General features: G+C 37.0%; 2 protein-coding genes and 1 non-coding gene across 3 annotated transcripts; all 3 read right to left on the bottom strand.

The window, feature by feature from the left end:
* Window positions 1-2222: 2222 nt before the first annotated feature.
* Window positions 2223-2293, bottom strand: TRNAG-CCC (transfer RNA glycine (anticodon CCC)). Its single transcript has one exon. It is a non-coding gene; the product is annotated as a tRNA-Gly (tRNA).
* A 694-nt stretch (window positions 2294-2987) lies between these two features.
* Window positions 2988-9173, bottom strand: LOC133874600 (electron transfer flavoprotein subunit alpha, mitochondrial). The gene is made up of 8 exons (XM_062312458.1): window positions 9018-9173; window positions 7700-7882; window positions 6913-7124; window positions 5310-5473; window positions 4920-5078; window positions 4676-4728; window positions 3954-4094; window positions 2988-3176 (listed from the first exon to the last, which is right to left on the bottom strand). The coding sequence occupies exons 1-8, from the start codon at window positions 9093-9095 to the stop codon at window positions 3099-3101; spliced, it is 1068 nt and encodes a 355-aa protein (XP_062168442.1). The 5' UTR covers window positions 9096-9173; the 3' UTR covers window positions 2988-3098.
* A 5809-nt stretch (window positions 9174-14982) lies between these two features.
* On the bottom strand, window positions 14983-16175 carry LOC133876310 (uncharacterized). The gene is made up of 3 exons (XM_062314586.1): window positions 16060-16175; window positions 15642-15970; window positions 14983-15545 (listed from the first exon to the last, which is right to left on the bottom strand). Exons 1-3 carry the CDS (start codon window positions 16173-16175, stop codon window positions 14983-14985), a joined length of 1008 nt encoding a protein of 335 aa, XP_062170570.1.

The raw sequence follows: 16175 nt of genomic DNA, 5'->3' as shown, positions 1-16175 counted from the left end.
GTGACTCATTGAAGGTACATATAAGCGGAAGACACTCTAATGCCTAAGTTAGTATGATGTTTAAAGAATGCATTGGGAGGTAAGAGAGTGAAAAGGGATAGTGTGCATGGCTTGACACCTCTACTAATTATAGGAATGCCGTTGTTAAGGCAAGTAGGCTAGTTATGGCAAGGATCATAGGTCAAGGTCCAATATGGAAGATGTTATATATTCTCATGAATTGCTATCCTTAGGCGGGTCACTGGTGCTCCCACGAATCCTTCCCTTATTCGGCCAAGTCTAAATAGGTACGTAAGACTATAACTAGAGGGATACTCAAGGTACGTACCTTTTCTTTTATGGTCCTCCCACAACGTGTGTGTGTTCATTGAGCAAGCAAGCGACCGTCAATCTGGAGACCGTTGTTAATTCGGGCCATCCCCGAGAGAGGGATAACCCGCTAGGCACAGACCGTCCTGGGGGCGAATATATTGGATCTTCCAAAGTTCGAGGGTAATAAGTTCTATTAGGCTTGAGTGGGGCTTTGTTGGGCATGAGGGGGCTTTTAGTAAATGGAATTACTGGCCTCTACGATTAATATTTTATTTTGCCATATCTTATAACGTCATGTCATTTAAAATTTTAAATAATTTGACAATATATACATCATTAAATCAGTAAAATTTAATCTGAAACGTAAATGAAAATGATCTTTAACCCCTGGACCGAAGTTTGCTAGTCCTTCAATCATTGAGAACAGATCACTAACATATACTCGGTCATACAAATATGTGCTCATGCAAACTTTCAAGCCCTTAGAAGAATAAAAATTAACATGTAGACATTTATTAAAAAAAAAAAAAAAAAAGTTTGTTACTTTAAAGCTTATCCTATAGTTTGGAAAAGAAACCAAAGTTATTAGTTTCTTGAAATTAATTAATTAGAGGCTTTCAAATTTATGATTTTAAATAAAAATTAGACAAATCAATTTTAATATATATATAGTTTGTCAATTAATGTGTATGATCGGAAAAAACCAAACGAAAAAAAAAAAAATCATCTAAATAGATAGTTTAACGAAATATCATTAATTAATTATGACCTTTTAAACTTGTTAAGACAATGAGTTTCACCTTTTTTTACAAGTTCATGTTGCCTTAAGGTAGAGGCTTTTCGTTACAAGGAAGAGCAGCAAAAGCTACATATAGTTCATTGATTAATTAATTAATTAATTGGTAAAAGAAATGAAGAAGCAACCTCATGGATATGCCTACATTCGTTGAACTAAGCTGAATATGAAATTCATGGGATGCCCATAACTAAAATGTGTGTGCCTGTGCATGCCGGCCACCTAGCTAATTTGTCTGTAATTTAGGGCGTTCTTCTTCGAGCTTTGTCACTTACCTAAATGGGTCTCCATGGCCCCATCAGATTGCTGTCCTGACACTATTCTCATCTCATAAAGTCAATCTCCCATAGATTTTCTTCTAACTAGGATGACAAATCTGACTACAAATTGCTTTCTGGAAGTTCCAAACCAACTTGCCCAAATCAGGCTGCTAGCTAGCTAGCATTTGTATACTTTGTAGGAATGTCGAGACCGAATTGTTCCGACCTAATCAAACTGTTACGTCATTACTTATCTTAGAATCTTAAAATTTTGATTATTTTTTTTTGTTTTCGTGTGAACTCAAACCCTAGCTCGATAGTACAATTCAAGTGCCGGTGGCTGGTAGCAGGTAGCTGCCTTTAAAATCCAAGTGGCCATATGTTTAAGAAGAAGTTAGCAATAATCCCCACATGTTTGAGAATTGAAGCTTTTAGAAACATTTTTCATGGTTTCAAGGGACAACCTTCACATGGTAAGATGTGGATGAGACCCGGAGACATGGTGTTCGACAAATAGCAATCCACGTATATGTAAACATTAATTGATTGATATAGAACGGATTTTATTCTGACCCCATTTTAACTTTTGTGCCACCCTCTAGTGGCTATCGCCACAAAGCTATCCAATCAAAATGATTTCAGTGTCCTCGATTCCTCACAATGCAGAGGGTGTCCCTCCCAACACGTTAAACACGTTTTCACTTGACTGTTCAAGCCTTTGGGAGACCAAAGTTATCCTTTTTTTTTCCTTTTTTTTTTTTAATGAATAAAATGTGACCCATAATGAATGATATCATATGAAGAGGACCAAAGAGAGAAGATTTTTTTTCCAAACAAAAAAATAAAAGGAATTTTGCGCATCCGGGGAATCGAACCCCGGTCAGTACCGTGGGAGGGTACTATGATACCACTACACTAGATGCGCCTGTTGAAACTTCTTTACAACAAGAACAAAACTTTACCGTTCTCTACATCAGAAGATTCCACAAATTATATTCAAAGCAATATAAACCTAATTACAATTTCAAATCCGATAAATATAATTTAGAAGATAAGTGGGCAGCCATAAAATAATAAAAATCACTTTACCAAAGATTACTTCGGTCACATCTCATATTGTATCCTTACTCTATCCCTAAACATACTTTATTATTATTATTATTATTATTATTAAATGGTTTGGTTATTCATATTGGATAGAATTTTCAGCAAATAAAAAAACAGCTTTGATGGACCTTTGATGGAAGGCAAATATAAAGAGCAGAAATCACATACCATAATTTGTTCCCTTATAAGTAAAATCAGGAAAAAGAATTTTACATCTTCTTTATGTTTCAACAGCAACCTTGGTAATTGGGAATCTGGGATCATGAAATGTATTGATACTTTTGAAGGAAAGGAGTTTACATTGTCCGGGCAATCCACTTGTATTAGAGAAGTGGCTCTGATGTTATATAGAGAAGCTTCACCCACTCTTTCCCATTTTCTTGTTTGTTAACAATTCCTCTAAATGAGAATTTTATCTATGGGCTACAGGCTGAGACCAATTCAAATCTTCTTATATGTTGAAGGAAGTTCAAAGAAAATAAGATAACAGCACAAGCAGTGATACACGGACGTGTTCAAAATCAAATTTCAATTATTATGATTATTATTATTCATACAGAATGAAACTTCTTATAAACAAGATATTCAGCAACAAGGAGCCTGGAAATGCACTAGTTAGAGGTTTATTTTCTCTCTGGAACCTTCTCTAGCAATTCTGGTATCACCTCAAAAAGATCACCTACGAGTCCATAATCAGCAACCTGCAATTCAAGGAGAGCATTAGAAGGGCGAGAACCAGATGCAAGCAAAATCTATTTCCACAAAAGCTTGCATCCAAAAAAAAATGAAAGCAAAGCAGGTTATACAGTGATTAAAGCATTGAGCAAAGGCTAATGCATCATTCTATTGCAATTGAAAAGAGGTTATCTAGCTCTAAAATCTGAAAGTAGTTTCTATTTTTTGGCAGTCAAAGCAGGAAAGGTAAGATAAAGAAAACTTCAATTATTCTGAAAAGTGTAAGTACTCTTCATCAGCAGTTTGCTCAAGGACTACATTTCGCTAGTATGGGACAAATAAATTTCAGTTTATAAGTTTTTAACTGTTTTATCGAACTGAAAAGACATAAGACAACTTCCTGGTGATCTCATATCCCAAATGTAACCAGCAATTGCATAACGTAAGCAGAGAAAACTGGCAAAGTGCATTATTGACCACAAGACATGGAATTGCAAGTCTCATTTGAATACTTAGTTACCATTTCCCACCATGTAAGTGTATTATTTCATCAAACACAAAAAGATGAAAAATAGGTTTGAAACGCACAAATTCAACTAATTGGAAAGGTTTTCCTTTCAAACACGCCCCACCCCAGAGGAAAAAAAACTAGTTTTTTTTATTAGGTATTACTTTCATGAAAGGAAGAGATAAACTGTATCTTATTATAAACCTTGAGATTTGAATAGCCAAGGGTACTAACATGGTAAAATGACCTTGACAGTATTAAGAGAGCAAAAGGGCACAAAAGGCTAAGCCGTCACCTGAAATATGGCTGCATCTGCATCTTTGTTAACAGCAACAATGACCTTGGAATCTCTCATGCCTGCCAAGTGCTGGATGGCTCCTGATACACCAAAAGCCATATATAACTCTGGGGCAACAATCTTTCCAGTTTGGCCAACCTGACACAAAAGGCACTCACAACTAAGACCACGGGAGAAAACAAATATAAGAACCCCCCCCCCTCAATAACATGATCAACTAATTATAACACATGTAGAAGTGAACCTTAAATATACTTTTAATGTTATCAGAGGCACCTCAGAACCCCAAAAGACAGCAACTGAATAAGTTCTCATGCCATCATGAGAATCCCAAACTTATATACACAAGCATCAGGCAGAGGTACCACCAAAATATATTATGTGATTCTGTACATATTTCAAATTATAAACGGCGTTATTGCGTGTATGAGTATTGTAATAAGTACTCAAGATGAAGGATCTACATTGCAAACATTTTTTCCTTCTTTCCTTTTCTTTCTATTTTTCTAGGTTCCAAATTCAGAATCATCACAGCTTTCAAGTCAGAATGAACAGCTGAAACAATTCTATGCTTCTGTGTTGCATAACAGCAATTAGAGCAAATGGGTTCAAACAAATAAAGAACAAGGAACTAATGGAATGAAAGGGCTATCTGATGATATCATGTAATGATATTAAATGATATATACAAATTTGGAGATACCCATAATAGGTGTTACCTGGAGGTCATTAGGAACAAATCCAGCATCAACAGCAGCACGGGTAGCACCAACTAAGCAAAAACAAAGAAAGAATCACCAAATTATACTTATATTATTAAGAGAGAGAGAGAGAGAGAGAGAGAGAGACAGAGACAGAGACAGAGAGAGACAGAGACAGAGACAGGGTCATATTTACAACAATAGCATATGCTTATAGGTCCAAGATGCAAGAATAAAAATTCTTCTGAAATGTAAAATGTACCTGCTGCACCAAGTTTCTCTGCAAGCTTCTCTATCATCTTGAAGTTCTCAGCATTTTTCAACCCACGGCCACCAGTGACTACAATTCGTGCATTCCCAAGATCTGGGCGTTCTGTATTCTGAGATGTCTGCTTTACATATCTAGATTTACCTTTAGAATCTGTTAATAAATACACAATAACCTGTCAGGAAATGCTAGTAATTACCAGATAAATCTAATTACCAAGAATCACCCAATAGATTATTAACTCTCTAGCATTTTAAATATTGAACAAGAACTACAAATCAATAGATAAACAGAGGACTAGACACATTCTCTTCTTCGGAAATATTCAAGGCAGAGAATTGCCGACAAAAAGAATTCCTATCCATTGGAAAAAGAAAAACAGACCTTCACCGAAGGTTGAGAGATCAACCTGGGAGATCGGAGCTTGATTATATTTTGAATCAGCTGAGGTTGGGGGCACTGGGAAAGATGTGGATCTAATGGTCAGCATACAAGGGTTGGCACCATTATATCGAACTGTACAAAGTGCATTTCCAGCATATATTGGCCTGCCAAATGATTTTAGATCTTAGTTTCAGTCAGATGAGGAAATCTCATTTACCTTAGACACGTAGTTAAGGCTTAAGAGTTACTTTGGATAATGCCAAAGCACGAGGACCAGAAAATGGTTCACTTTAGCACCTTTCCAGGACCCAAAAAGACACCATTAAGAGTGAACTTGAATGGCATTTTGTGTTTGCTTTCAAATTTTATGCGAATGTGATGCCTCATTGAGGATTTCAAATATTTCAACTTTCAAGCATTGCTTTATATTGATTATCTATATGACATAATGAGCTTGTAAAACCGTCTATGAATTAGCATTACCTTAAGAACGGTTACTAGGTAAAGTAAGTTGATTTCTAGAAATCGCTAATCCTTTTCTTTGCTAATGTCATGTGATATGCAAAAACCATTCTACCAGTGTAGATTAACTGAAGAAACATGATAATGACAACAATACAGCAGAAATGAATGCCTAGAATTTTAACGATACTTCTTTTAGCAATATTACTCAATATGTTTTGGACTTTTAGGTAAATGGAATGGATTGTGAAACCTGTAGAATGTATGAAAATCTTCTGCATTTTACTGTTTGAATATATATATATATAGACACACACATACAGTTTTGTTAACTTCTCAAAACAAGAGCAGCAAGTTGTCATAAATAATTAAAGTTACTGATAAAGATGGGAAGTAACTTTTACTTGGCACCAGCCAGACCCATAGAAAAAACAGATATAGGGACATTAAATAATAAAAGTAGTAACTACCTCTTCTTTTGTCTGTTTAAATTCCTTCCTTATAGACACAAAGGGAAACACATAGAGGGAAGAAAAGATATGAACCATTAAAATGAAAAATAAAAAATAAAAATGGGTCCTTCCTCAGAGACAGAGGACATAGATATCTAACAATGTGTTGTATTTCCGTTGGATAACTTTAAACAATGATCAACAACTTTCAGAGTAAGCTATATTACTTCTAGAAGCTGATGTAACTTTAGCATCCCTGTAGGCTGTAGGCTGCATGGTTTCACAATAGGGATGGAAATTCGAACTCCAAAAAAAAACTTTGAACTCACAAGAATGCTATAGTATCTTGATAGCATATACAAGAACATATGGCCCTAAAAGGTAAAAGTACTGCAATCTGTCCTAATTAACTTCAACATAGTTTTATAATTAGACCTCACTCAAGACCTGATGGAGTAGCTTTTCAATGTTCAAATAACCAATGACATGGTATCAATGGAAGGATATCAGTTTCGATGCTTGAATTCTGCTTGTTACCTGATAGAGGGTTCTTTGTACAAAGGGTTTCAAGTATGTGAAGTGCGTAACTAACATAGAATTAAGCAACATTAACTCACATATTAATCAATAGACAACACAGAAGGAGAAGGCATCAAAATCATGCAATGGGGCTAAGCAACAGAATGTACCTGACAAATAAATTAGGTTCAGATATTTCAATAACATCTGTAACTGGAGAAACATCTAACAGAGCAGCTGCGCGTGGTAGAATGTTTTTCCCAAATGAACCTGAAGGTGCAATTATGTGCGAATAGCCACCTCTCTGCTGAACGAAATGGACTAGTTTAGCCCAAGGTTCTGCTAAAGGATATGTAAATTGATCCGAATCAGCTACAAGCACCTGTGCAAGAAATAGTGTCGGCTGACTTTCAGAATCCCATAATACTATGTCCTTGAACTGTGTCTCAAAGACACATCACTGTGAGATGACAGGATGTTGTTGAAAGTCTTGATACATTGTTTTCTTCCTTGAACATTAACCATGAGAAAATCAAAGACAACAATATCTCAGAGGTCATCAATCTTCTGGGCTTTGGCAAGGTGAAAATCTCGCTGTTCATATGTAACTCTTGAAAAGTATAGCAACACTTTTTTTTTATAAGTAAGAACATTTCGTTAAAAAAGCATAAGGCGCTCCTAAGTATACAAGTATTTCGACTTAATGGGCTCTATGAAAGAAAACCAAATCAACGCTTATTCTAACATCCAATATACCCAATTCTGCCTCTATCTTAAAGAGCAAGTGCTAATCCCATTTCAGTAGATTTCCCAAAAAGCACCTCAAATTTGATATACAACTAAGTGCATTTTTGCGTCAAAAATGAAATGACTATAGGAACAAAACAAATATGAAATAGCAGCAGCAACCAGGAAGTCCATGCAGAGTAAGAGGATCACAAGTTGAGCTTAAGCTACCTGAGAAACTGCAGGATGACATGAGGCAGCATGTGAAGCAGCTTCTTGAAGTGAAGGACCCAAGCCGGACAATAGCACAGAGATGGAGTTGTCCTTGCTTAAAGAACTTGCAGCCGCTACTGCACTCACAGATGAGGCCTTGATAGAACCACCTTCATGCTCAGCAAGAACCAATGTGCTCGCCTATATAGAAAAAGACTGTTGAGAGTCATCCTCAACTCCAACTTGTAGGTCTGTGAACCTAATATATAGAAGCATGCTTTGCATGTGTGTTCTTCTTTGCATGCATTTCAATAGGTGAAAGACTAATGCTAATGCATTTGCTTCTGTCTTTTGGTTGTGTGAGTTGTTTCTTGAATTTCTTAAGAGTTGTGCTTTGATTGAAAGAATCAGCCACATGATTGGCATTTTAGTTTAACAAAATGTTTTTTTCATAACAGGAAAAACTATGTACCACAGCTAACCTAGGGATTATAATGTATTAATGTATGAGTAAACCTCGAGCACTTGAGCTATCCCTTACCCAAGCATTAGGTCAATGAGGGGATTCGAACCTCAACCAACAATGTGTGGAGTATACCCACTTGCCAGTTGAGGCAACTCGTACATGTTAAAGTATTAATTAAATTATTAAATTTATTATTTTCTATTAGCTTAAGCTTTTGGGATAAGTGGTGATTTAACATGGTATCAAAGCAAAGGTTATAAGTTTAAACCCTGACTTCACAGTTCACGCCTCATTTTCAATTAAATATTTTACGTATTGAGTCACACTTATTAAAATGTAGTTTGAGCCCAAATATGAGGAGTGTTAAAGAATTAATCAAATAATTAAATTAACTATTTCTTATCCGTTCAAGCTTATGGGATAAGTAGTATATACAGTTAAACAAAAAGCTGGTCTGGGTGATGCATATGCCTTTACAGGTTAGTGTATATAGAAGACGTTTTAGTTCATTTTCTTTCAAGTTTCGTGCATAGAAGGCCCAGCGAGGACTGAGAAGTATGCGTATAGAGTTCAAGTACCAATAAAATTTTTCTCTTTGACTAAGAACTCAATGGATTCCTTTGCTTGAGTGTGGTGAAAAAACCAATTAAATCATATTTGATTCAGATATTCTCTTATTGTGCCTAAACCTTATGATTGTGACAAAGCTTTCCCCAGCGCAAATCTCAACAAAGAAAGCGCTAGAACACATGTATTGGAATTAAATCCGTATCATATATATCTTCAAATTCACGTACATAAATACATATATAAGCTTGGATTCTTTGAAAGCAGTTCAGATAACAATCATGTAAATGGTCGAGAACTTACGGATCGAGAAATTGAAGAGTGGAACGGAACGGTGCGTTTCGCGAACGCTCTGAGTCTGAGCATCGCGCGGGTTGCCATTGCTTGTGCAAGCTTCTCTCCGCGGTGAGAGATGATAACGACGAGGCTGATGGGAGCTCGATTTGTTTAATGAAGAGTTCCAAACGTCGTCGTATTAGTAGTTCAGCTAAGTGACTGCTTTCGCCTTTCCGACTTGGCAGAAAGCACACCCTTAGAGCATCCTCATCAAACTCCAAAATTTTCTCCAAATTTAACTTAAACAATTTACTTTTTTGATTTTATCTCTCACTTTTGAAACACTTCCTACATCAAACTCTCTAAACATTTCTCTATTTTAATTATAAATTATTTTTTATTAGTTTGAACACCAACCAATTTAACTGTATGAACATCAAATTTTCCAAACAAAAACACTCTCACCACAGTCGGCTACCCACATAATCAAAAACTTCAAATTAGGTTGCAGGATTTTCTACCAATTTTCATCCCACTCTCTTAAATCAAATTCCAAAGCACAACAATCACCAAAAAAAAAATATTTTTCTACCAATTTGAAGGCAACCCAGATCGGACGACTTTCAGAGGGATGAGGAGCTCGGATTTTCTACCAATTTCAGAGGGACGAGGAGCTAGAAACCCAGATCCGATGACGAGGAGCTAGAGAAAAGGGATTTTCTCCGACGACGACGACGAGGAGCTCGGATTTTCTACCAATTTCAGGGGGACGAGGAGCTAGAAAACCTAGCTCGGCTTTCAACGCAGATCCGACGAGGAGGACGATCCGGTGGTCGGATCCGGGCGCCGCTGCCTCGCAGTGGATTCTGGCGCCGGTCTCTCTCTGGATGCACGACACGCCAGCGCCGTTGTTGCTGAGGAAGCTGTGGGTGCCGAGGGTTCCGCCAGTGCGAGCCAGGTGTGGAAAACAAAATCTTGGGCTTGGGCGTGAAGAAAGGGAGGAAGGCCAGAGGGAGATGACAGTGAAGAAGGGAAGAAGGCGCGAGAATGAGATAAAAAAAAAAAAAAAAAAAAAAAAAAAAAAAAAAAAAAAAAAAATGGCGAATAGATTTTAAGCGTTAAATTTGGTGATAGAATATGACAAGATCCATTTTGGTGAAAGAATAAAGAGTTTGATGCAGGAGAGATTTTGAGAAGTTTAAGCAAAATTTGGTGAAAAGTTTGAACTATCGAGCTCGATGAGGATGCTCTTATACCCTCTAAGAGCACTAGTAGCAGATTCCCTATAATGGTTCCCTTCCCTATATATAGGGAAAATTTGATAAAAAACACAAAAAAGTGACCCAGAATAGCTACCCCAATTTTAACCATTTTGGTTGGGTAGCTACAGTGCTACCCAATACATTGGGTAGCACTGTAGCTTCCCAATCAAATTTTTTAATCGAAAAAAAATCGGCCATATCTCTGCCTTTCACGCAACCCCATTTCTGCTTTCATTTCCCTCCATCTGAATTTCATTCCCGCGCCATACCCATTAAACAACTCCTCCATCACGCCTCTACCCTCATTCTTCACTAGCTTTATTTTTTTCGATGAAAAATTCTTCACTAGCTTTCTGCACGGCGGGAGCGAGGAAGACAAGCTGCAGGTCTTGCGGTAGTTGATGTGTGGTTGGAGCAGCGCCGGTGAACACCCAGACCCGTTCTTTTCTTTCCCATTCTTTGTTTCTACTTATTTGTTTGTGTTCCTTCTTTAAATTTTAACCAACTTCTTGTTGTGCGTTGCTTTGGGTTTTTTTCTTTGTTAGTTGAAGTCAAGTTTGCGGTTGATTCTTGCATTCTTTTGTCGATGGGTTGATTCTCGCATCTCTCTTCCAGCTTGACGGTTCTTTCGTGTATTTTCGAGCTGTTTCATGAGGTACACTTCCTATTTTCATGATTATCACGAGAAAATGTTGAAAAATAATGTGGGTTATTCTTATTGTCTCCAATATTTTCGTTGTACATGTCGTAAATCATGGGATGGGCATTTTGGAGTTTCTATCTCTAGAACATTACCGGATTCTTCATGGAAATTTTTCTGTTGACATATGGGAAATTCTTGATCTGGGTCTTTCAAAATTTTAATTGTTATGGATTTTTGTTTTAGCCATAGAAACATATATATGAGAACAGAAGTTTTGGCAAATACCCATTCCTAGCACTTGCTCACTTAGTTCATTTATGGAGTTTGTAATCTCTGTTAAGTTTGTTGTAGAGTGTTTTTAGTTCCCTGGTTTTTTGTTTTGTAGTACAGGGTGTGTTTTGTTGTTCTGTATTGAACCTGGTATCCATGGATTCTTATGTTTGTTTATGGAAAGTTTTGTTATGGGTTTTGGAGCATTTGTTGTCACAAGATCTTCCATAGAGACTGTTGCTTGCTGGATAATATGGTTTGCTAGGTGTTTTGCCAGCTCTGGTTTTGTTCTCTGTTTTGAGAATTTGGTCATCCTCCATATGATTGGGACGATGTGGTATGGCTGAGAGTGTGTGATTGGAAAAAGAAGTCTTTGGCTGCCAATATCTGTAGACTTGTGTTGAGCTCCACAATTTATAATATGTGGAGAAATAGAAATGAGACCAAGCATGGAAATCAGAAACAGAGAAGCAGATCTTGAAAAAGAAAAAAAAAAATTGGGAGGTGAGAACCAGAGTTTTGGGGAAAGATGGGTTTAAAAGGAACGTTGAGAATGTAGATATGTGTCGTAATTAGAGCATTATTAGAGAGGAGATGTCGGTATAAGTGGTAAACCGGTCCCAGTGAGATTTTTACGAGATGCTTTCTGCAGAATTACTGTTTACCCGAGTAAAAATTGATCTTGAGGGTCCAGTAGTTAAGTTTATTTTTCTGCAGTTTATTGTTGATGAGAAGTGAAGGAGTTTTGATATAGTAAACTTTAGTTTAGTTATGCAGTTTATGGTTCTGCAGAATTGCTGCAGTTGAATGTTTACCCGAGTAAAAATTGATCTTGAGGGTCCAGTAGTTAAGTTTATTTTTCTGCAGTTTATTGTTGATGAGAAGTGAAGGAGTTTTGATTCTGTAAACTTTAGTTTAGTTATGCAGTTTATGGTTCTGCAGAATTGCTGCAGTTGAAAAGTGAAGGAGTTGTTTTTCTGGTTTTTAAATGTTGTTTTGTATATTTGGTTGCTTCTTGTTTGGGTCTTGTGGAGAAGTTGTAAAGAGGTTCTGATACTGGCTGTTGTATCTTTGTAGTTCAGTTGTAAATACTGGTTGATTTAATCTTTGGCTTAAATACTGGTTGATTAAATCTTCATGTTTTTGCTTTTTTAACTTCTTGTTGTTTGGTAGCCTACTCTCATGGATTCACAAGACGAAAACCAAAGCTTCATTACGCTCTTACAATCAGGGTTGCAAAACTACCAAGAAATTCCATCCCAACCTAAAATAAAATCTACTAAGAAGACAAACTTCTCTATTGAAGAAGACATTCTACTAGTAAAGGCTTGGATTAGTACTAGCATTGATCCAATTCAAGGGACTGATCAAAAAGGCAACAAATTTTGGGATAAAATTTGGATGAACTATCATGAGAACAAGAAAGAAGACACGGTGGAACGTTCCGCTCATTCTCTATCAAATCGATGGTCATCAATCCAAAAGTTTACAAACAAATTTTGTGGGTACTTGGCACAAGTTGAAACAAAGAATCCAAGTGGTGCTACTGAGCAAGATAAGGTAAAAATGAATTGTTACTAGTAGAGTAAATTAACCTTATATTTAGTTTGAAGATTCTAATTATTTTTCTTTTCTTTTTTTCAGATTAATTTGGCAAAGGATATGTACCGGGATGAATACTCTATCGGATTTCAATTTGAACATTGTTGGAAGTTGTTGAAGAACTTGCCAAAATGGAAGCAGTTGAAGCCAACAATGCTGAGAAAGAAATCCATAAGTCCTTCTCTTCAACCTGTGATCAATCTAAGTGTTGACAATGATGAAGAAGACGTTATTGTAGACTTGGAGAGACCTATAGGCAAGAAGGCCGCGAAAGATAGAGAGAAAAAAAGAAAGAGCAAAGATTGTGGAGATAAAGAGATTATAACGGAGGTTTTGACTCAATTAACGGAAGTGAAGAAAAGATCGTATGAGGAGAGAATGAAAAATATTGATATGGCAAAGGAAGAGATTGTTCGTATTGAGAAACAAAAGCTTGAGGTTGAACTTAGGAAAGAGGCAAGAGAACAAAAGAAAGAGGAAAGAGAAATTATGATGATGGATACAAGCTGCTTGTCACCAATTCAGCTTGAATATATTCAATCTCTCCAAATGGAAATCATGCAGAAGCGTAGGACTAACTAGTCATTGGTAATTGGCTTTTGTTTATGCTATTGGCTTTTTGTTTATGTCATTGGCTTTTTGTTTATACCTTTGGTTTTTTGTTAGTTAGAAAAGACAAAAGGGAAATCTCTTAGATGGTTAAGTGTTTTTTTGTTTATGCCATCACACAAGGAGATTGAAGCTTCTGCAGTTGATTGAATCTGTGAATCATAGGTCAAATTTGGCTTAGTATTTGTTGGGAGGAATTCATTCAACTTTAATTAGGGGTAGCTTTGTTTTATGGTTTGTGGTCAATTAAGATGATGCTTACATGTAGCACCTGTACGTGTTTTCCTTTAATCAAGTCAAGTGGGGCCTTATGATGTAGCACATGTATGGTTTGTTAATTATGTTCTATCTGATGTCCTTTTCTTCTTGTGCAATTGCCTTTAATCAAGTCAAGTGGGGCCTTATGAGTTACTTATTCTTTTTGGCTGACTTAACTATATATATATATATAAAAAAAGTTGAATATAAATAGGCTTGCTTGAAGCATTTGGTTCCATAATCCGTAACCCAGGGGCCATGTTCAAGGTTCCCCGATTGCAATCAGCATTGCCTTTGCTTTGTTTCAAACTTTGGCATAAATCTGCTCCCCTCTACTTGGACCAAGCAACTGCATCAATCTCTTGTTGGGCACTTCTGTATAATTCTAGCCTTTTCCCAAGGTTGCCCCGGCGCTGCATGATTGCTGGATCCTCATCCAACAATTTAGACAACTGTTTTGACTGCAAAAAGAAGAGAAAAAAAAAAAATTGTTGTAGATAGGAAATTAGGACAATTTTTTTTTTCTCAAGAGGGGTAAACTCACTTGAAGAAAATTGGACACTTGAAGTTCAAAGGCACTTGCGCACACACCCAGTCACTTGAAGAAAATTTGACCTCTCTTGAAGAAAATTTGACCCCTCTTCAAGTGAGCCCACACTTGCGCACACACCCAGTCACAGAGAGAGAAAGTTGGACACTTGAAGAAAATTGAGTGCGTTGGATTTCCACCCTTCTCAATATCTTGGGGAAGCTTGCGAAAATATTCAACAGTTAGATAACCACATTCCATGTCAACTAACTGCAAGGCTGCTTTCTTGCTTTCATCCCTCATCCTGTCCAATGACTCAGTAGCTGCATTTCCGACTTCCACTCTCAATTATTTTGGGATTGAATAAAATAATCTGAAGCAATATGATGACAATATGACCATAAATATATATACCCCTTCCATAGAAGTCACTCATGGGAAATAGGAGGATATTGGTATCTGCAAGTCCTATTAAGCTTTTGTTGACCGACAACAGTGCTTATAAAAGGGCATGTCATGTTCAGAATTTATAGAGTGCAAAAACATGAGCATCAGTGTGTGCAACAGAGGGTGCATTGTTCAACTCGATGGTTATTGAATCAAAGTTACTCTTTTTTGCAATGACGAATAACCAATTCAATCAACAAAAATTAAGGGAAGGCATGGAAATTTTTATAGTTCTCAAACTGAACTCATAGATAGATGATACCATATTTTCCAAACTAAATAACATGATACCAAATTTTCCAAACTACATAACATGATACCAAATTTTCCAAACTACATAACATGACACCAAATTTTAGAGAGAACAATTTCTTACGATTGACTATGTATTTGCCATAAATGCTCAATGAGGTCTAATTGAAGTTGCAAATGTGTTTCTTGATCTCTAATACGATGACGATTTTGCATGAACTCCACAACTTCATTTGTAACTTCGTGTGACGGTGGTTCGAGTGGAACGTCATTGATTTGCTCATAATTGAATTCATCTGCTCCAAGATACATATCTCGTTCATCCTCAACGATCATGTTATGCAATATTATGCACGCCATCATAATATCTTTAAGAAGTTCAGGTTGGTATAACCGTGCAGGTCCACGCACAATTGCAAATCGTGCTTGAAGCACTCCAAACGCTCGCTCTACGTCCTTTCTTGCCGACTCTTGAGCTGCAGCAAAATTTTTTCTCTTGTTTCCTTGTGGAGCATGAATTGTTTTTACGAATGTTGCCCACGAAGGATATATACCATCGGCAAGATAGTATCCCATTGTATAATCGTGACCATTGATTGAGTAGTTGACCGGAGGAGCACGCCCTTCAGCTAGATTGGCAAATACATCAGATCGTTCTAACACATTTATATCATTATGAGACCCTGGTAACCCAAAAAATGCGTGCCATATCCAAAGATCATGGGACGCTACGGCTTCCAAAATAATTGTAGGTTCACGTTTATGACCAGAATACATACCTTTCCAAGCATTTGGACAATTCTTCCACTTCCAATGCATGCAATCGATGCTTCCCAGCATTCCTGGAAATCCACGACTTTCGCCAATTGCTAGCAATCTAGCAATGTCTTCTGAGTTTGGCGACCTCAAGTACTCGGCAGAAAAAATTGAAACTACCGCTTTAACAAAATGTATAAAGCTATCCATTGCTGTCCTTTCTCCAATCCGTAAGTATTCATCCATCAAATCTGCAGTTACTCCATAAGCGAGCATCCTAATTGCAGCAGTCATCTTTTGTAGAGAAGAATGTCCGAGCTTTCCAGCAGCATTTCTTTCTTGAACAAAATATCTGTCATGAGATATTATTGCGTCGTGAATGCGCATAAAAAGGTCACGGCGCATACGAAACCTCCTTCGAAATTTGTTGGGAGGATATACCGCCGATTCCGCAAAATAATCGCGGAATAGGTTTTCTTGGCCTTACAAAGAATTACGCCAAATAGTATTGCGACGTCGACCAGAAACACGTCGTGATCTTGATCCTCCTTCGCCAT

This window comes from Alnus glutinosa, chromosome 8 (assembly GCF_958979055.1).
Source record: "Alnus glutinosa chromosome 8, dhAlnGlut1.1, whole genome shotgun sequence".
NCBI classification, from domain to species: Eukaryota; Viridiplantae; Streptophyta; class Magnoliopsida; order Fagales; family Betulaceae; genus Alnus; species Alnus glutinosa.
Note: the sequence above shows the minus strand (reverse complement) of the source record. Positions and strands in the feature narration are given on the sequence as shown.